This window comes from Vanacampus margaritifer, chromosome 1, assembly GCF_051991255.1.
Source record: "Vanacampus margaritifer isolate UIUO_Vmar chromosome 1, RoL_Vmar_1.0, whole genome shotgun sequence".
In the NCBI taxonomy this organism is placed as follows: Eukaryota; Metazoa; Chordata; class Actinopteri; order Syngnathiformes; family Syngnathidae; genus Vanacampus; species Vanacampus margaritifer.
The window spans coordinates 24,265,655-24,288,016 of NC_135432.1; the positions used below are offsets into that span (position 1 = coordinate 24,265,655).

At 39.5% G+C, this 22,362-nt stretch overlaps 1 protein-coding gene across 4 annotated transcripts in view; it reads right to left on the reverse strand.

Annotated features, from left to right (window-relative positions):
* Positions 1 to 18,467, reverse strand: part of kazna (kazrin, periplakin interacting protein a) — a 138,132-nt gene extending 119,665 nt beyond the window's left edge. Inside the window, exon 1 of one of the 4 annotated variants that reach the window (XM_077585786.1) lies at positions 18,147 to 18,466. In XM_077585786.1, the coding sequence (XP_077441912.1) occupies positions 18,147 to 18,222 (76 nt within the window). In that variant the 5' untranslated portion in view covers positions 18,223 to 18,466. Of the gene's footprint in view, positions 1 to 18,146 lie in introns of all 4 variants that reach the window. The other 3 variants (XM_077585794.1, XM_077585802.1, XM_077585821.1) reach the window with 3 other exon arrangements.
* Between the last annotated feature and the right edge of the window lie 3,895 nt (positions 18,468 to 22,362).

Sequence of the window (22,362 nt, forward strand, 5' to 3'; positions counted from 1 at the left end):
TCTATTGAAGAATTTACTATAGCTTTAATTTGCCAGGGTGATTTTTTTTAATTATTATATATATTTTGGTTGCAGCTTCTGTAGTTCAAAGCCTGTCTCCGCTGAAGTGTGTTGCTTCCACTAAAAAACGTGTTCACAGAAAGGAGCCAGTTTACACGAGCAGTCAGTTTTGCCAGCTTTTCTCACTACATTTAGTGACTTTTCTGACCTCTCTACAAAAAAAAAATTAAGGTGTGGGGGAAAAAGGTTCAGGTTAAATAAGGTTCAGTTAATAATTTGGCAACATCTCATAATACTGGCAAATATTTTGATTATTGTTCATCATCAGAGCAGATGTTTGCAAATTATATATTTTGATAAATCATCAACACAAAAATAATCAGTCTGCTTTCATGGAGGACTACCGATATCTGAAATCTACTGATGAAGGGGACATTTTTTAAATTAAACAACTTCTCTAAACAATTCACAGATTATCAAAATAATTATTGATTAATTTGATTGTTGGTGAGTCGTAATTGATTAACACCTTTAATAATTATATAGCGTGTTTACATACTTTCAAAGCTTGTTTGGCATCAGACAACATCAAACAAAACAGAAACAACAACAAAAAACTGAGTAAAACTATTGATGAATAATGTTATTGTAATTTGCTTTTTTTCAATCAATCAGATTGTGTGACAAAAACCTTAAATCTGACCCAGCCTTAGTGACATGCACCCTAACACAAAAGAGAGGAATGAAGACACAATTTTTGGTCATGACCTGAACAAACAGCAAACCAAACACTGCCAAGATCTATCATGATATAACGACTATGTCAACTTAACATCTTCGGGATCTTGAGGACATTTTTCATTGATCCTGGTCTGAGCATGAGCCTCATCCAGTTTATCACTCAAGTACAGGATGACAAGTCTTTGTAAATGCTGTCAAAGTTTGGAACTGGGCCAAGTGTCAAGAGACAAAGGAATGTTTGCATGTGTTTGGTGTCATGGCAGACGTTCATTTTGCTTGTTCAACTTGCTAACATACACACACCAACCCTGATAAAATAGTTCAGAAGTTGAACTTCGCATCCACACGAGGCTGTATTGGATTTTTTATTTTATTTTATTTTTTTGCGCTGATGCGACTCTCGGTGTGAAATGATTCCTCTCTAACTGGATTATGCACTCTGTCTGAACCCGTAGATGAACAGAACTTGGCTAATGCTGAGTGCATTAGCAAACGCGGAGCAGCTAATGAAAGCTTTGAAAACATTCAGACTGATGAGGAAAGTGGCCTAAATAAGTTCATGTTTTATATATCGAGCAAGCAAACACGTAATCGCACTCTTGTGGTTTGTAAGTTCAATAATAGCTGATGGTTCCTGGGAGACCACAAAGTGAACAAAAACTGCTTGCCTTGATCTACCACCGTGAAAATGAACAATGAATTGTTGTTATTTGTGAATGCATAATGAACAGGAGAATCACTCTGAAAATTTTAAACTCCTGTTCGCAAGTTGCAATTGCCTGGATGCAGTTCAACGTTCAATTGTTGACATGTTGATCTGACTGATCAAATGTTGACTAATGCATTTCAAATTGGGGTAAGTCCCTGAACCCCCAGTCCAGCGTCCCAGTGAAACTAATGTATATAGGAAACTATGCAAACATTCATTTATTACACAAACTCCTTCCTACCTCAGTTTGGGCCACTTAGCTAGCTTAATTTAGCTAAGAGTCGTACCAGTGAAGGCACGACAAATTTGGCAAAAATATTTACGTCTTGAAAGCACATACTTTAGGTCAAAAGTTTTCAACATGTAGACAAATCACTGCTTTTATATAAATGTATGCTGTGCGAGAATTAAAGTCGCAAATTGCTTTTGTGGAAAATAGTCACTACAGCGGTCCAAAAATGTGCTAAATATGGCGAACAAATTGATTCGATAGCAACACTGACTGTACTTTTGTAAACAAACGTCTCTCCGTTGGCAGCCATGTTGTTAGTGGAAGCAATGCATATCAGCTAACGACGATAGACACATAAGTGATATAAATCAATTGAATTTAGTTAACAAAGCTTCTATTAATCAGATCATGAATGAGTTGGAATTTTCTTCCTGCTTTAGACCCCAAACAAGCCGAGTGTGAGTCAATAGCGCCCCTGCTGGTAGCAGCCAAGCAGTGCACTCAATTGCTCCTCAATTACAAGATAATTCTTTAGAATTAAGTGATTACAATGCCTGTCCCTCGTTTCGCCAGGAGGCGGTGGGAGGGCCGTCTTTACACCTGACGAGACCAATTTGTTTCCCAGTCATCAGCACCGATGAGGCTTGAGGAAGCTGCAAGCTCCTGTCAGCACTACATCACCCAAACAAAAAAGGATTACATGCACAACAGCAGTCCCCTGTCAAGTAAAAAGTGTTTGCTTTTCATTTAGAAGATTCGAGAGAGAAAAAAATAAAAAATTACACCGCTCCTGTTGCTGCAGCTGTCCAACTACATTATATTTGAATGGTTGTGGACTGCTTAATAAAAATGTAAAGACACCACTGTCAGTGTAAACATGCACCCTAATTTATGAGCTAATACAACAGTGTCTGGTATCATATTTGGTTTACATAAAATGTTCACCTGATTTCAAAAATGGTAACCAGAAACAGGTATTTATTAGACTGATAATAGGACATTTGGGGCTTGAGAAAAAACAATTTAGATATTAGTTTGACTCTCATCTTGGAGACGACGAGTTGAGCAACAGTGGCAGCTTTAGTGTAGTTAAATGTCAGCCTGATTGCTGGAATGATTGGATAAGACAACGTTTCGGGGTCAGCTCCGTCTAACAGCTCAACTCTCGCTGGACTGTGTGAGACTAACGCAACAGCTCGCCACTGCCTGATGAAAGTACAGTGAAAGGTGCAATTTCAAATGTCTGCAAGCATGCAAGCGTAACACAAATAAGGAAGTACAGTGGAACCTTGGAGTTTGAACGTCTCGGAACTCGTACAATTCGGACTTCAACCAAAAAATCGGAGTAAAAAATGCCTCGGAGTTTGAACTTATTTTTGGAGTTCGAACACCCAAGTAAAGCAAACTAAGCCGAAAGTACCTTGAAAACGGGTAGCTGAGTGAAGCCGAGTGAAGCCTAGCGATGCCGAATGCTCACGTTGCGGTAGTTGAGACGATGCACTGTTCATTCGTCAGATCGTGAATACTCCAGGAGGTGCTCCATACTCGCGAGTGCATTTAGATTTTTCCACGACAATTTTCTTCGCCATGGGCCCAAAGAAAGACAACAGTGCCAGTGACAGCAAAGGAAAACATACAGTGCTACGAACCACAGTGGAATTAGCAAGGAAATTATCCCGCTGTTGTAACTACCGTGACTTCTGTAAATACTGGCACAAGGACCCCCCTTAGCTGTTCAACAACATGCCTGACGTTAAACAACGCATGCTTAGTAGTCTAACAATATGCCCAATGTAAAATACACAAACTCAGCACTGAACTGAAGCTAGCATTAACGTAGCATTTATCATCCACTGATGCCATCACACCACACCAAAAAAGGTAAGGTATTTTTTATTGTTTAAATACTGTACTGTACTGTAAAAAAACATAAATAGAAATTAAAATGGGAATTTTCTATTTTTGAGGCTTGGGAACAGATTAATTGCATTTAAATTATTTCCTATGGGAAAATATGTTTCGGAGGTTGAACAATTTGGACGCTGTGGGCCGGTGGGGTTCCTGGCGAGCCTGCAGTGCCCCGTCCTGCTGCGTTGGGTTGGGGGCGCGGGCTGCTCCTGGGTTTGCTCTCCGGCCGGTGGCCCCTGCGGGGCCCGGGGGTCGTCCTTTGGCGCTGCCGCGGCCTGGGGGGCCCTGCGGTGTTGCGCTTGCTCTGTCCTGGCGGGGGTCGACGGCTCCCCTCTTTGGTGGAGATTTTCATGCACGCCAGATCCACCACACCAGCATCTATCAAAACTCAGACACAATCTTCCTCAGATCATTGAATCGGTGGAGGCTGATGTCTGTGGATCTCACTCCGCTTCGTCTGTCCTTCCTTCCTTTCCTCAGTCTCTCCTTTGGTCTCTTGAGTTCTCCCTGATTTGCTGAAATTTAGATGTCTCTGAGGTTGGTGAAGGACCCTGGTTGGTGGCCTGGTGGGTGGTGTCTGGTCAGTGCTGGATTTCACTTTCCTTTCTTTTGTCCTTTCTCGGATTTCCTGACAGCCTCACGACTCTGGCTGGAAGTGTTCGGTTTAGGGAAACGGTATGGGATTTTTATTTATTTTTATCGGTTTTAGGTGAACTAATGAATGCACGCACGCACGCACGCACACACACATATTCACCCACATACAAAAAAAATAAAAATACAAAATATATATATATATATATTTAAAAAAAAAAGAAAAGGAGAGCAATGATGATGACATGTGAAATCGGTAAAATTACCGAATGAACAATACTGAGCTCTCCAGGAAAAAAAAAAGGTTTGCAACACCATTTGAGTTGGAAATGAGCAGGATTTTTCAAGCTATTTTCATTGATCACCAATGTGTGTGATTTCGAACAAACAGTTTTATCATTTAAAAACGGCAAAAACATAAATAACAAAATAAAATATACAGATATATAATTTTTAATAGCACAACACACACAAAACACCAAATTTCAAAGTCAACTACAAAAAAATAAAAAGTATGCCTTTAGTATATATTTGTTGAACATTAAACCAGCATGCAACTCTTATCTTGCATAAATGAATGAATTTATTTATTTTAAAGGTCCCATAGTATGAAAATGTACTTTAGTGGGCTTTTCTATCAATAATATGCATCCCCGGCCTGTCTACAATCCAACCAGGTATGAAAAAAGTCAGTCCGCGACTTATTTAGCTTTCTCCTCCTTTCTAAAATGTGTGCTTCAAACGGGCTGACTTAGTGACGTCAAAAAGACACGGAAGTGCACTCGACCCAGCCCCCTCGGGTTAGTGGCACCACCTCTGGTAAAAGTTTGTCACGCCCACTGAAATTCGAGAAGCTGGCTGCTCCTTTCTTTTTCTCCCCCTGCTCGCAAATGCTCCGTGGAGAGGGGAAACAATGATCAGGAAAAAGTGGTTGCTTCCTTTGTCCCAAGTCTTTGAGAAGACCGCGGATTAATTTTATTTTTGAAGGACGTGCATCGACATCATTTCTCAAAGGACTGTTTTGTTAGTGAAAGCCTGTTCAGAGCTGGATTTGCAACACGTTTAAACATAATGTATCGGTCCCAACAGTGTGACACAACTGCAAACAGGAAAGATGTAAGTTTAACATTTTTGATTTAGCCTTCCTTCCTATCCTTTCTAATAAGAGATGTGCACCTTCTACCATATTACTGGTGCATTTTTAGTGCTTAAAGTGGGAGCTACATTTGTCGTGTGAAGATTGTTTGGTTACAAGAGGTCAGATATAATAAAGCAGACGGTGGTTGGATAATATGAAGCGTTTGCGTATTGTGTTGTCAAAATACAATCCGCGGTGGTTAATTTGCCATGACTGGCAACTTGCCACTTAGTTGACAAGACTTTGTGATACTAAGTGGTCTCGACGAGACGGCTTGCACGTTGCGACCGCGCAGTGCCCTAAATGTGCGCATTTGTGTTATTCATAACCGCTTGTAAATGTCTACAAGCATTCACGGCAAATCGGAGACATTCACGGCAAAATAACGTCCGCGGGAAATTTGCCGGTTTACGGCAAAATAACCATTGCCTAAACAATCACAAACTAACGCTACAACATAGTCTCTGTAGTAATGTTATGCTACTTTTTCTTATGGTTAAACATTTTCCACATATTAAAATAGTTCTCAAATGTGTAAAAGACATGTCTGTATTTTTCTTTTCTCCGGCTGCCATGGCCAGTTGTTTCCATTCATAACATTAGCACATGGCTACCATGACCCTGGAAATGTTTGTACTATGTTTTATGTCGTTTATGTTTTACTTACAGAATTTGCTCAGCCTTAGAGGTTAACTAACATATTTCGTCTTGATACATATAGAATATATTGCCCTTCATTTATATAAAGTTTTGTCTGTAATGAAAATAAAGATGATTATTCTCCCGTTTCAGGGTGTGACAAAAGGGGATTGACCAGACTTTCCCCAATGCAGAATTATAGCATGTCATGCTCATAAAATAGAGCACAGCAGCATTTCTGCCGCAGGCCCTCTGTGAGTCCTCATTCCATTTTCAACACTCTGGTTTGAGACAAGACCGGATGGCTATTTCTATATCGACTGAGGAGAAATATCTGTCAGAATGAATAACTATGAGACCAGCTGTGCTCTGGAAGCCTGTAAAATAATTGCAAAAAATGGGACTCACTAAATTTTTGATTATGGGGATTGTCAAATGTGTTTGGTAACTTTCCCCAATTTAAGCAGACATTACTGCAAGCAAACAAGAAACATTCCAAAATCAGTGCTCTCGAAGTCATATCAGAGGTTTTTTATTGAGTTGAAATGTGCAATAGTTGTTTCAAAATCCTGTATGTTTTTGGGATTAAGCTCAGCCTTTATCACCGATCAATGGTCTCTCGTCTCACAGCTCGCCACAGATGGATTGTCTAGATGGGAGCCTACCGATGCCTCAAGTAAGGATTTAGAAACGAGAAAGTGAGGGATTAGAAACGGGGATTGATGTGCTTGGCAGAGGGATTGCATTGCCACTGTTGACACATCGTCCACCTGCCACCAGCGATAAATGCAGACGGAGAAAAAGAATGTGCCATTTCAATAGCAAAGTGTAGGAAACGCGCTGTGAAATAGTTACAATCAACTTGCAGTGATTAGTGAGGATTACAGATGCCTAACAAAGGAGCCAGGACGGAAGTCATTTGGCCCAACAATACATCTTAAAGCTCTATGATCACACTAACTGTGATGTTCTGCTTTTTTTTTGTGGTTTAAATCATTTTTATTTTGTACCAAAAGTCTACATGGACAAACTCTGAAATCAGCAAGTAAGTACAGCTAAGTATGACCACCTAAAAGGCTGCTAACTACAATTTAACAATCATTAAGTATCTTGTCCAAATGTCAAAAAAGGAAAAGCAGAAAATTACCATAAAATGCCCATGAAATTGCCCAAAACAAACAGATTTTTTTTAATTTTTTTAAAAAGCAGAAATAAAAACATTAAAAAAAAACTATACATTTCCAAAAACAAAAGCAATCCTGAAAAATTGCCAGAAAATGGCAAGAATAGTCAGAAATTGATGTAAAAAAAGGCAGAAAAAAAGTAAAAAAAAATAGCCATAATGTCCAAAAAAGGAAGAAGATCCTAAATTGATAAATGAAAAACTTAAAAATTTATGAAAAACAAAGCATATAATATATATATATATATATATATATATATATATATATATATATACAGTATAGTACTTCAATGTAATAGACAATCAGCTCTAACGAGCAACCCCATCCCCAATTAGTCCATTAAATTGAGGTTACACTTTATTAGTGTTCACTTCCAACTGATGGCATATAAGTTAACCATCTACGACATAACGTCAAAGCTAATGATTGGCATGTTTACAGGCATGACTTGACTCTCTGCTCACAAGGTACGTTCAGATTTCAGGAAGAACATAAAATTCACCATCCAATGATATCAAGAACCATGAGTGGCTAAGTGAAGGTTAATCTCTATATTTGGAGAGGCTGCGCATGATAAGTACCAGTCGCTCTGTGGTGCAGAAGAATGATGCACTTCCATCTGTGACTGATCTATGAGTAACAGGTCTGGACATACGCTGCGTGTTTCATTTGATGTTTGGCTGCACTCATGCCGACGTCCATCCTGCTGAAATGGGCCCACTGGTGCAGAAAAATGTCTACAATTTCATGGACCGTTCAGTAACTGTTCTTGATAAGAAATCTATCATGCTGCAACCTTTTCCTTGAAAATAGACATAAAAGGACGTTGAACGTTCACCCCCGACCCCCACCCTCCCAAAGGAGTAATCTGACATCATAAAAGTTGTCTGCTTAAGCAAACCGCAGAGTGAACTGAAGCTAAGATGCTGTCATGCTAATGCTATCTGACTTGTGCTACAATAACAACAAAACACAGCAGTGAAGCTGCAGTGAAAAACAGAATCACTTGCAGTTTGGTGATAAGCAAAAGGAGATTCCCTTTCTTTGAAGGAATGCAACGTTATGTATTCTCTTTGAAGACTGTGAGGATGTAAACACGGTTATCATGTAGAGATGAAATATAAGAAACTATATGGAACAGACGTTCAGATATGCCTTTGAATGTAATATTCAAAAGGCAGTACAAAGCAAGGGAGTCATTGCTATAGTGTGAGCTACATGCAGCATCATGCACCACAAACTTCCATAGTTGACGGACCAACCAATGATTTTGCAACGTCCATTATCGATCCCTCACGGTGTCTTCATCCACACAAAATGTGCCTGCCCATCCATCCAAGTAGTGTTTTGTTTTCTGCCTATTTTTGAAGTGACATTGTGTGCAATTCACATAAACCACACTCACAGTGAGTGTCTCCATCCATGACTTGGTAGCTTAGCTAGACAGATCTGCTATTTTCAAACAATGACCAACTTCTGATCATTGACAATAAATATTGGGGCGGCGTGGGTCAGTGGTTGAGTGAGTGTCTCCCATCCGTAAGGTTTTGGGTTCGATCCTCACCCCTGGTGACCATGTCGGAGTGTCCTTGAGCAAGACACTGAACCTGAACTGGACCTGGCAGCGCCTTGCATGGCAGCAGTTGACCACTGGTGTGTGAGTGTGTGTGTGTTAATGGGTGAATGTAAGGCTTCATTGTAAAGCGCTTGGGGCACCATAGGGTCTAGTTAAAGCGCTATATAAATGCAGTCCATTTACCATTTATATTGTCAATGTTAAGATACTTGGTTTTCAAAGTGTGTCTTCTACATGTACAGATCCGCAGTGTAATTTAGCAGCTTGGGGGATAATATAAGTGATGATTTAATTTCATCTTCATGTGGACTCACTTTTCTCTTCAGACTCAGGGCTGCATTAGAACAAGTAGCCGCTGTCTTGCAGAGCCATAAAGTCCTATCCCACGGTTGCCATAGTAACGGTTGGTCCTATAGGGTAGGGGTGGGGTGAACTGTTGCTCATTTGCATACAGAACCCACCCACCCCAAAACAGGGTTATTTCAACATCTTAAAAGTTCCACATCTAGAAAACTTTTATTCCTTTTCAGCGACCACTAGACTGTAATGAAACTTTTTTTTTTAAGTATACATCACCATGGTTTTAACGCCACGCAGCAAACCTGAAAAGATGTCACTTTTACAGTTCTTTCTGCGGTGTAAATAAACATCCTTGCTCCCTATAGTGGGGTGAAATGTTTTCCCTCAGGGACTGGACTATATACCGCCCTTGGCTTCTCTGCATCATGTACATACAAATCAAAGGAATGTGAATGCTCTTGTAAAACCTGTACCTGGACCATAAGAACAAGTAAATAAAAAGACATTAAAGGATACAAGACTTATGAAAAACTAACCAACTATTCTGTGAAATGGTTAATTTAATCTCTTTCCTGAGAAAAATTTCAATTTATGTTGAGTGATTATGATTTTATAGCACTTTTTGTGAATATTTTTGCATTAAGTACTTGGACATGGCCGCTAATGACAACAAAGCCACTCACGAGGAATTATTGCGTCCCACGGCGGACATCAAAGGTGGACTTACGCCCTCTAGCAAAGAAGCACTTCTTCAAAAGCAGTAGAGGTCAAGTCACCATTGACATTGTTCACTCTGGAAATATAATTTGTGGACGGTGCCTAACCTGGGCAGTAAATATCCGGGTGACTTTTACTTTGCTAGGCCAAGCTACATGTATGCTAAGCGCGCTTTTGCCAACATTGGGAGAGGCCACACCCCACCGCCCCATCCCCACGGAATGACATGAAACCTGACCTGCTGAGGATTTTTAGTCTGATCAGAATTGGCGCAGTAATTGGGATAGAAAACGGTCTTTTTTTGCCTATTATGTCAGCAAACTCCCATTGAAATGAACGACGGCGGCTTTCATTTACGCACGCATAGATACGTCATCACGATCACGTGACCAGGATAATGGCGTTCACCACGGGATGTTATTATTTTGGTACTTAATTGGTTTAAAAGAAAATTCAGAGAATAAAATGCCAGAGATATTTGCACTTTTACTTTTTGTGCACAATGCCTAATCCAATACGTACCTTGGAGTTTGAACACAATTCGTTCCTGTGAAGTGTTCAAAGTCCAAATTGTTCAACCTCCGAAACATTTTTTCCCAGAGAAAATAATGTAAATGTAATTAATCCGTTCCCAAGCTCCAAAAACAGAAAATTCCTATTTTAATTTCTATTTAAGTCTAAAAACAAGACAAAACAAAAAACATGTACACCCTGTACAGTATTTATACAATAAAAAATACCTTACCTTTTTTGTTGTGGTGTAATGGCATCAGTGGATGAAAAATGCTGTGTTAATGCATGCTTTAGTTCAGTGCTGAGTTAGTAGACTACTGAGGGGTCCTTGTGCGCTTTTTAGCGTCGGGCACATTGTTGAACAGCTAAAGGGGGTCCTTGTGCCAGTATTTACGGAAGTAGTCACAGTAGTTACAACAGCGCGATAATCTTCCTAAATCCACTGTGGTTTGTTTGTTTTTCTTTGCTGCCACTGGCACTGCTGTCTTTCTTTGGGCCCATGTCGAAATAAATTATCCTGAAAAGATCAAAATGCACCCGCGAATGTACGGAGCACCTCCGGGAGTATTCACCCGCTCTGACTGAAATGAGCAGCGCGTCGTCTCAACGATCGCAACGTGAGCATTCGGTTTTGCCCGGCTTCACTCGGCTACCCGCTCAAGGTACGTTCGGCTTTGCTTGGTTTGCTTGGGTGTTCGAACTCCGAGAATGAGTTATAAGTCTTATATTGCTTTAAAAAAAAAAAAAACATTTAAAAATAACAGCTGACCTCACAGGCTAAACTTTTTCAACGTGACTCTTCCACATGATTAACAGCACCAGGAGTAGGAAGCTAATCTCTCACTGCAGGAGAGCAAGGAGGTAAGATAAATCTATGCATGCGCATGCGGAAGACCAAGTGGAATTCATCTCTTCAAAGACACACACACATGCAGTGGTCCCACTTTAAACATTCATATCAGGTCCACTTCTCCGGTGCTTTATGAACCCATTTCTTAATGGGCGGTATTAAGAGTGAGAAAAGAAACCGACCTTGACTACCTTAGTAGAAAAAGTTTTTTAACGTTGGCTTTACAAGTATGCTATCGTGATGCTTTCATGGCACTGGGTCTATTAATTAGGGCGTTTGGAAATTTGGCAGACCGCACTGATGCACTTGACAATTTGGTGGCAGAAATAATCTACTCTTTAGACCAGCTAAAAGTATGGTGGCAGAAATAATCTACTCTTTAGACCAGCTAAAAGTATGTCTAAGTTGTGGCGCAAGCAGTGTAATAAATTTTTGGTGGATTTAATCAAGGTGCTGGCAGTTTTAGAGCTCCACGGACGAATGCGGTGGATGTCATCATATTTCATTCATAAATATGATAACAACATGTATTGAACACTCTGCAACATAGTACAAAAAATTCTTATTATCATCATATTTAAGTCAATTTCAGCTTCCAGAATGTCCAACGTGTGAGCTTCCACTGCCTTGATTATAAAGGAGCCTCTTTGATTGGCTGGAGTCGACTGTGTTCCATCCCACAACAGCGCATAATAACTCAAAACATATCTCTAGTCAAGCAAAAAGAAAGAAATCTCCACCTGGGCCTGAGTGTCAGTCAATGGGATCCATTTGTCAATAAAGCATTTTGTGGGAACAGTTGACTTGAGCTCTGGCCTCAAACTTATCAAATACGTTTGGGATGAACTACAACGCTCTAAATGGATGCAAAAAATACAAACCATCTTCCCATCAATTAATTTTTGCTTATCCTCATGAGGGTTGCGAATGAGCTGTAGCCGATCCCACCTGACTTTAGGCGAGAGGCGGCGAACACCCTGTTCTGATCTCCAGTTAATCACAAAGCACATGCCGTAGAGACAAACAACTATTCACACTCACAACTCTGGACAATTTAGGGTTTTTAATGAACCCAACATACATTATTTTGAAATGTTGGAAGAAGCCAGAGGACTCCGGGAAAAAACAGACAAGCACAGGGAGAAAATACAAACTCCACAAAGCAGAAGTTTCTTCAGGAAAAGACTAAAACTGAAACAACTAGGAAGGATCCAATTACCTCGATTCAACTTTTGCAGATGACTATAGATGAGCAGAATACAGTTGTGTGCAAAAAGCTTTGAATAATTAAAAGATGAGATCTGTCACTGACTTCGAAGCAAGCAGCATGGGTTCAGTTTCTACTTACTGATGGTGAGATTTGTGAGAGTGAATGGTTGTCTGTCTGGATGTACCCTGTGACTGACTAGTGAGTAGTCCAGGGTGTTGTGGGCCTTGTCGCCTGAAGTCAGTTGGGAACGGCTCCAGCTAACCCCTGACCGTGAAGAAGATAAATAGACAGTGGATGGATGAATGGATTTAAAGCAGCATCGAAAGTACCTGACCAGAGAATTCCCTATTCAACTGTTAATGATACAGAAGTATTAAATGTTGGTGAAATATTAAAAAATAAAAAATCCACAGGCTGCTTCAATATTGATATGAAATTAGTAAAAAGTATTATAGAATATGTTGTGCAACCTTTCACATACAGACGCTCCCCACCTTACGAACGAGTTACGTTCCGGACGATCATTCGTAAGGTGAATTTGTTCGTAAGTTGCTTCAGTGCTATATTTTGTATTATAATTTATGTTTAAAGCCTATATAAGTATATTGAAGGTTTATATAAGTATGTTTAAGGCTTGTACAAGTAACCTGCATTGGTTTGTACTGAAAAAAACTTTTAATAAAATGGAGAGAATACGTACAGTACTGTACTGTACTACGTATGTTAGAGAGAGAGAGCGAAAGACACACACACAGTATGTACATGTACGTAATAAGATAAATAAAATGAAGTTTAACTTACTTTTGGAAGATGTACTCGATGCTTAAGGAGATGATGGAGGAGGAGGAAGAGGAGGATTTTATATCATGAGAGATTCTTCGTCGTCGCTGGAATCGGCTTCAAAAGTTATTTCCTGCTTCATGGGGACCGGCGTTTCTTCCTCCTCCTCCTCGCCACGTTGCTCAGCCTCCAATGAGCTCTCACAGCGCCAATCGTCGGTATTAGCGGCGGAAAGAAGCACTACGCACAATACAAAATCGAACTTACAGCATTTCTTTCCGAACATTTTTCGACATACTGTACGCGCAGAAATGTTCGTATGTACCGTTGTTCGTAACTCGAATGTTCGTAAGTAGGGGAGCGTCTGTATACAGTATATGTAATTTGTTGTTTAAAGCCGGTAGATTTCCATCAAAGTTATTCCTATTCATAAAAATGGAGAAATAAATATATTCACTAATTATAGACCAATATCACTGCTGCCACAGTTTTCAAAAATTATACAAAAATTATTTTCACATAGACTAGACAATTTTATTGAAAAACATAAGCTTTTAAGTGAAAATCCATATGAATTTAGAAAAAAACGGACCACCACAATGGCAGTCATGGAACTCGTAGAAGCAATATCTACTAACAAAAGAGAATTAAAAAATTACTGTTGGAATTTTTATAGATGTAAAAAAAGCATTTGATACTATAGATCATTTTATACTAATGAATACATTGGAAATATATGGCATAAGAGGTTTGGCATATAAATGGGTGAAAAGTTATTTGGATAATAGATATCAGTACTTACAGTTTAACAATATACAATCAAAACACTTGAAGATTGCTCATGGAGTCCCCCAAGGGTCTGTGCTAGGCCCCAAATGACTTATATTGTATATAAATGATATCTGTTGTGTCTCAAAAATATTCAAAAGTGTCTTATTCGCCGATGACACAACTCTCTACTGTTCAGGAGAGAACCTGAAGCAGCTTCTGACTACCGTGGAGAATGAATTGAACACATACAAAAAAACTGGCTTTGACTTAAACAAATTATTATTAAACTTAAACAAAACCAAGTTTATAGTTTTTGGTACTGGACAAACCACACAACAGGTAAAAAATGATGGTAAATTCAATTGAAATAGAAAGAGTGTATGAAAATAAAGTTCTTGAAGTAGTTATTGATGAAAAATTATGTTGGAAGTCACACATAGATAATGTCAAAAGGAGAATGTCAAAAAATTATAAGGATACTCTCTATAACTAAGGATGTCCTGAATAAGAAATCATTATACACATTATATTGTTTATTATTATTACCATATCTGACCTATTGTGTGAAAATCTGGGGAAACGCATATAAAACAAATACCGATCCCGTTTTCAAACTGCAAAAAAGAGCCATAAGAAATATTATTCAATCAAAATATACAGAGCCAACTCATTCTCTATTTATTAAATCAATGAAATTCTACGACTTAGTTGAATTTAAAATTGCACAAATAATGTATAAAGTACACAACAATCTACTCTAAGGGGTACAAGTGTCTACAATTTTTTTTAAACAAGAACAAATATTAAGCAAAGGTGTGAACCAAACCAATCAAATCAACTTCAGGGATGTACCTGAAATGGACAAACCTTGAAATGGCAAGTGTCAAAACACAACTTTCCCCGAGTTCTTTTTAACTGTTTCAAAGCCAGGGAGGCGAGCTGTCACGCTCTGATGACAAATGGGAGCAGCGTGTGCCGGGGGAGTTTTGACGCCACATCACAACAGTGAGCAGAAAACAGATCATAGCACCAGTGGGGAGCCAGAGAATTGTTACAGGATTATGCACCTGGCAGTACCACGTGCCACATACTCTACGAGCCTCGTGTATATATTCTGCCAAGGTCCCAGCACAAGGCTGTTAATATTCTTTGGAAATGTGCAACTCTCAGTGGATTTTTCCCACAGGCAGGTCTTTGCTTAAGGGACTTGTGATGCAGTGATGGGTGACAGCCAAAGATAACAAAAATCCCACTGTAATTACTGTTCAGATGTTGCAAGCCAGCACTACTGCGGATTAGTCTTCTATGAGCTGTGCGACACGATGTTAGGTTGCGGCTGTAAAAATAGTACCCGTCTCTTATTCTCACACTTTCTCACCCTATACCTCCTCCTCCCGCCTTCTATTCCCCGCTTGCCTTCCTTCTCCCAAATCGTAGGCCTGCAGCATCAGCTTCAAAGAGCATAGATAACTTGGAGGGGCTAAGACTCAAGTTAGACTGTAATTCATAAGAACGCATGCAATGATAATATCATTTTCTCAGAGTGGCATTTGGGTTTAGTGCACCCTGCTATGTCACTCAACACTAAACAAATACTGAAGGTATTTCTCACAGCATCAGAGTTTTTCTACACAAACTATAACATCATGGGCCCTATTTTTATGCACAGTGCAATTCTGACACAAAGTGCAGTCTGACTGTTAGCATGGGTGGAGTTTTCTTTCTTTCGGTGTTTGGTGTCTTACTTCCTTGACACCAATTACTATTACTAATAGCTTGATTTGACGCCACCTTAAGGCATTCGTTGTATTACATCGCTGACATTGCTGAACTTGGCAAACATTTGTGTTCTGGAAGAAAAAGCTAGTAGGTTGATGCATTTTAATTAAGTTGGAACATCGTGCAGTGCTTATTTAGAAAAAAAAAAAAAGATTTACTACTAAATTCTCACGTTGCACCGCTTGCTGTTTTGCCCATTTTCAATTCATTAACTCAACCACTTAAAAACTAAACATTTTTAAAGACATGATAAGACTTCAAACAAACAAATAATAACCAAGCCTACACACACACACACACACACAGACAGTTCATTGGCTAAAAGCAGCTCAGTGTACAAAATAGAACACAAAACTACTTGCACCATTTAGAACCTTCTAATTTTTGGGCCGAAAATAGGACTCAAAATTTGCAAAAACGCCAAATTCAGCAATGGACCAGAAAATGGCAACGCAAATGTATCTACAATCATCATCATCGCCTCCTCGGCCCCCACCAGCATCCTCACTTTAAATGTTTGCCACTACACCACGTGTCATCAGTCAATGGTGAGCATATACTTCATTCTTCTTCTAGTGTTATTTTACAGTACAATGATTAACTTTTTATTTTTTTTAAACACATGACAATAAATAATGTAAAAATATGCATGACTTCCGCAAGCCTTGTCACGCCCAGATGCCACGCCTTCATCATGTATTTTCATATCAGAAATTTGATACTGTTATGACACAGTGGTTAACTTATTTTTAAACCTAATGTGTTAATATGTTAAGTGGGCCAGTGCCTTAAATGCATAGGGACTGGGTTGCAGACCTAACCCAGACAAAGATAAACCTGACATGGGCACAAAAAAAATGAATGACCTTTAGAGATTTTAGTTGCTGTAGGATTTCAATCATTATAACAGTCCTAGTATGTCAAAAGACATATTTTCTCCTAGCTCAAGTCAAGCTGCAGCCTGAAGATAACAATTATTTATTGATGAAAAGAAAGATAAACATAAGCATGTGAGTAAAAAAATCTTCAATAAACCCGCACTCAAGAGTTCACGGACTCTTGCCTCGAGGGTGTTATTTCTGTTTTACAGGATGTGACACCTTTGTTATGCAGCGAGAAGGTTTGATGCTGGATGAAGCATGCAGTCTCTGGGCTCTATGATTCAAGTCAAGACCAAAAACAAATAATTCATATGTGCACCCACATACACTATATGGCAAGTCAGTGGGTGTTTTGCGGCAACCGTGCTCCAGTGAATCCCTTTGACGCCAACGTCATCCATTTTTCTCAAACATGTGTATGAAGATGTTTCAAACACAATATTTGTACGACTTCTGTGAAAAGAGTGGGGGAAAGGTCGGGATTCTTCAGCTTCCACTGAATTAATGTATTGTATTGTTTTAAAGAAAGGCTTTCAAAACCAGAAATCATCATAGCCATGATTTTATGTGTTGAAATTTGGCAAAACGCACAGTGCAGGACAAATACAGACAATAAAGTGTATTATTATTATTATTATTATTACAACAAAGGGTGGTGATCTTAACTGTTGGGGGGGGGGGGGGGTGAAATCTTACAGATAACCATCTAAACCACTTTTTAAATAAGATTTCACATACTGAAATGTAAGACTTAGTTGATTATAACACATTACAAATCACAACAAAGCAAAAAAAAAAAAAAGGACAGCGCAAAGTATACAAAGGTTGTTTAAAATGAGGCTTAGCAGTTCTGGCAAGAGGTCCTCAGTAACATTCATCTTTGCTAAAGATTTAAACGAATGTAAAAAGAATAATAAAAAAAATGTGTGTGTGTGTGTGTATATATATATATATATATATATATATATATATGGGTTGTTTTTTTTAATGTAAATGTAGGTGTTAAGCTCTTTTTTAAGATACACCTACTGCTTATTTATTTTTGAATAGAGTATTTTTGCCTTTGTTGTATTGTTTTGGAAAAAAACCGATGAACTGAATAAAATCAATTAAGGTGCCCCTGAGTTCAATAAAGTTGCTGCAAAATCCAAACATCATGATACCAATAACAGTATTTAATATAGGAGTATTACTGCAGCATCCCTCTTTATAGCCGTGAATATTAAATGTAATTTCAGCCTGGTTGATGAGTTATTTTCCATTTTGCCGGCCAGATATCACCTTATTGGACTCCGATGACCCATTTGGATGCAAATTCACCGACACATTTTCTTTCCACTCTCCTGAGAATGATGGGAGGGTCTCAGTCTATCACCTCGAACACATCTTGTGCCATGCCGCAATACACTGTCTGATATTGATGTTTGCCACGAGACATGTTTGACATGATATGCAAGGACTGGCAATAGAAATGCAAGTGATGTATAGCCTAATAGAAGTTCAATGTATCACAGCTTGATTTACATTGCATCGGACACTCAACTGTGTTCAACATAAAAAAACACAAGTTCATGCAACAAAGTTACTCCTAATCAGGCAACATGTTTTGGATAGAAACACTCACTGGCTTGCATGAGCTGACCCTGGCGCCCAAACACCTGGGAGAAGGGGCTTCGGCTGCAGGTGAGCATCTCCTCCATGCTGGGATGCGGGGAGGAAAAATGGTCCTCGGCAAAAGAAAGAAGAAAAGAAAGTGCAGGTTGGCAGTTGCGGGTGGATCAACTCCTTTCCTCTGACTGACTATTTTGCCTCACAAAATCTTCCTTTGGCTTTGCACCCGGCCGACTGCAGATCAGCCTTGTGTCTGGCTTCCTCTGATGTTGGGCTGTAGCCCCGCTGACGAGAGATCAGTGCTGCCGGGTAGCTCTCGGCTTGCTCATTAGTGCGACAGTGTGTGCATGAGAGGGCGAGAGAGAGAGAGAGCGAGAGATGGTGGGGAGAAGAAGACGACTGCAGCAGGGTAGACGCGCTCTCCCCTGACGATAAGAGAGGAGAGATGTGCCAGGTTTAATGTCATATATAACTGATGCTTGTACTTTTGGTGACTCTGGTGCGGGCAGAATCACTTAAGACGACTGCACAGATGTTTAAGTGCAAATCCCTGATTGGTTATATTGAGAAGCTCCACTAGTGTTGTGATTCACAAACACTGTGGCGTCAACTATCAATAGGGTGAACTGTGCCTTGGCTCAATAACGGCTCAAATCCAAGTCTGAAGACGCATAGCGGCACGACTGTCAAGGCAGCAGCACCTGGCCTGACGTATATAAAAAGATAGAAGCTATATGTCAGTCCCAAAGACATGATCGATCCTCACTACATCCCTACTTATGCCCAAATCGTTGGCTACTCTAAAAAATATTTGAATGACAGTCCTGATTTTATTTGATTTTTTTACTCTTGTACTATTCACGTTACCGTTGCCTCTGACGGTGGCAATTTTGGGAGGTGCAGCTCGCCATCCATAAAATAAAAAATAATTTATATTTTAAGAGTATGCTTCGGGCATGAGTACCGCTGTGCACATTTGGTGAAGCTTGATCACGATTTTGGGACGAAGAAAATAAATATCGCACAATACGTGCGCTGCCTTTCACTATAGTGTGAGCTCCAGGGGCAGCAGGGTAAAAAAATAAAATGTGTTGCACCTGTCTGGACCTTTCCCATGAGCTATCCAGGAAAAAAAAAAAAAGGAGCCTGTGTGCTATGATTGATGTTTCACTCCGTCTCGCTATTGGTCAATGCTGCAGTACCAAAAGGACGACGACGTATGCACTGGCGGCACCAGACTTTTATAAATGGGGGGGGGGGGGGCAACGATGCTTCAGGGTATCCAAAGATTATGCCAAATAATTCGTTTCATAATAAATTAATTTCAATCGGAGTCTCTAAATGTTGAAATATATTTAAGTACATATTAAGCATGCAGGAGATTTTTGCACATAATGTGCGGTTAATTAACACTGTACAAAAACATTCAAAGTCTATGAAATAATTAACATCAGAGTTTAACATGAATGAAATTTCAACGCATACACTTGTTTATAGTTTAATTCGTTTGAGGAACAAGTCACATTTTGGCCCCTCATTTCGCCTTCTACACACCCTATAAAAAAAAAAAGTTCCTCATAGTACTACTTTATTTACAGCCACGCAATGTTATTAATGTTATTAAATCCCCCAATTCTAGACTAAAAACATTAGGGCATATATATACTAAGCGTTAAGTATTCTTCAAGCTGTTGTGATGTTTAAATATCTTATTTTGAAATCTATGCTTTTTTTTAGCGCATACATCATCAATCTGCCACAATGCGTCGTCATCGAGCTGCGACCATTACGTCATCACTGGAGGAGTATCCTGCATATGGTGTCCAGACGGACGCGTTTTGAAATCTTTCCACTCTGGAGCCCGCCCGGTTTCAAAAGTCATCGGTTTCAAGCTCCGAAACCGCGCCATCTTGTGGACGAACGGCCAAAACGGTAAGAGACTTGTGAGGATACATTGAATTGCTTTCGTGTGGACAGGGCCTCAAACAGAAGTAATTAAGCATACATAATGTCATTCATCAAATCAGATACGAATTGCAAAAGCTGATTTCGTGTCTCTAAATGCTGCATCTAAAAGTCAGGTACAAACGGTATTACTGAGCATAATGCTGACAGTGAGGCACAAGCAAAACGAGAGTAAACATTGAGATATTTTCCACGTGTGTAAACATTTTTGAAACGCTAGAAACAAGAATGATCGTGGCATGTTGTCTATTCAGCAATGCAACGTTGGAGCTGCTGAATAGTCAAAGGGCAGACTTGGAGCCAGTCACCTGTGACAAAATGATCAACTCTGCATCTCCCTGCATTTGGGTCAATTCATCGGGTGTGACATTTGCTTTGTTGTGACCTCAGCAGTTTTTAAGATCTGCTGTCCCTAAGCTTTAAATTTAATATCAACAAAACATAGCTTTCAAGCGATTGTTAGCTTCACCAATACAGTATTATCAGAGTGAAATATTTATATTTTCTGTAACTCATTATTTGTTTGCCTTCCACTAACACTTCCAACTCCAGCACTTGGATCTTTACTTTGCTCTCTCACAATAGTCCATGCTGAGAAAGTGTAAACCCCTCTTGGTGGTCACTACCACTTTTAATAATACTATTTTCTATGGTGTGTCAGTTTTACAAGACACATTTATTTTCACTTCATAGGGACTTTAAGACGATTTGTATACCAACTTCAAGCAATTCATTAGACATTCTAATAATGTAGCTTAGTTGAAACCGTTTTTTTAGAAGGAATGGTCCAAAATGCCTCCTAACCATTTGCAATTCTTATCTGCAAGTAAAGAAAGCATTTGGTTGAGTTTATTGTTGCCAAAGGAAGCTCAACTTGGTTTGTACTGTGAATGTTTACATGTTTGTTTAGTAAACAAGTTTTGCTTTTCTAATGTAATTTCACTTGAAATGAAAGCGGTTACATTCTTTTTCGTGCAAGTCGACAAGAAAGCAACAACTCATCTCTAACGCCGGGTAAATGCTAGCAAACTTCCAATGTACAGTGCCTAATAACCTAAGATGATCTTCTAAATTTAGACAAAAATTAAGTGCACTGTCACTCAAAAAAACATTCAGGTTTTCTGCACCATGTCATAACAACGGTGAGCTCCTCTTTCACGCAGATTTAGAGCATGCAGTTCTCCACGGCCGACAAATCCCTTCCCAAACTAAAGAGGCCAGCTTGACATTAAAAATGGATCTGCATCCTTTATTAATGCTTTCATTAACATGTCTGTTGTTCTGCCTTGAACGGCTAGCACAATGCCAGAAGCAGACTCAAGTACATACGGCATCACATCATGCGCACATGATGAGATGGAGATTAGCCAAACTGCATGTTGACCAGCCACAAAGCTTCTGGGAGTTTTTCCATCAGCTCAATGTTCACAGCAGCAAAAATTAAGCATTCCAAGAAAAGAGCACTGTCTCTACTGTGAACTATGGTGGAGGTTCTTTTTTGTTCCGGGGCTGTTTTACTAGCTCTGGCACAGTGTGACTTGAATCTGTGCAAGGTACAACGAAATTGCAAGACTATCAAGCTATTCTAGAAAGCAACGTGCAGTCGAGTGTCAGAAAGTTTGGTCAGTCGCATGTCACGGGTCTTAACAGGATAATGACCCAAACAAAGCTAAAAACACAAAAAAATGGCTAAGGCTGGGTACAAGCAATTTTTGTCCGGATTTTGCGCCTTCCCGACCAAGTACGCCAAACGCCCGAATATCTTGTCTTAGTAAAAATGTATGTTTGAGGTGTCGAAACAGCGTCAAAAACGATCAGATTCAACTTATTTCTGTAACCAGTTTTTTTTTGGGGTTGTTTTTAACAAGGTTCGCCATTAATTTCATCCAAATGCGTACATGTGACAGAGAGCAGAAAACTACCAAATTAACACCACCACCGAGGGAAGACTGGTGGTGTAAAAAAATGCCAGGCAACTGGTGCAGCACTAACAATACTCCTGCCTCTAAAAGCCAAGCTGTCTGCAATGGGAGCCAGGTGCATGCATGAGGCTCAGCACATCCATGACAGCAACAGACCAGGCAGTAACACAAGCTCAAGACATTGCGCACAATCTTGAATGCATTCTATTGACCTTTTCTTGTTAACTGTAATGTAAAGCTTTAATATTTCGCTCAAATGGTTTAAAATATATTCTAACAATATTTTTTAACTTGCCAACCATGGAATGCATTTCTAGATTAAAGTCACTTTTTTAAACTGAT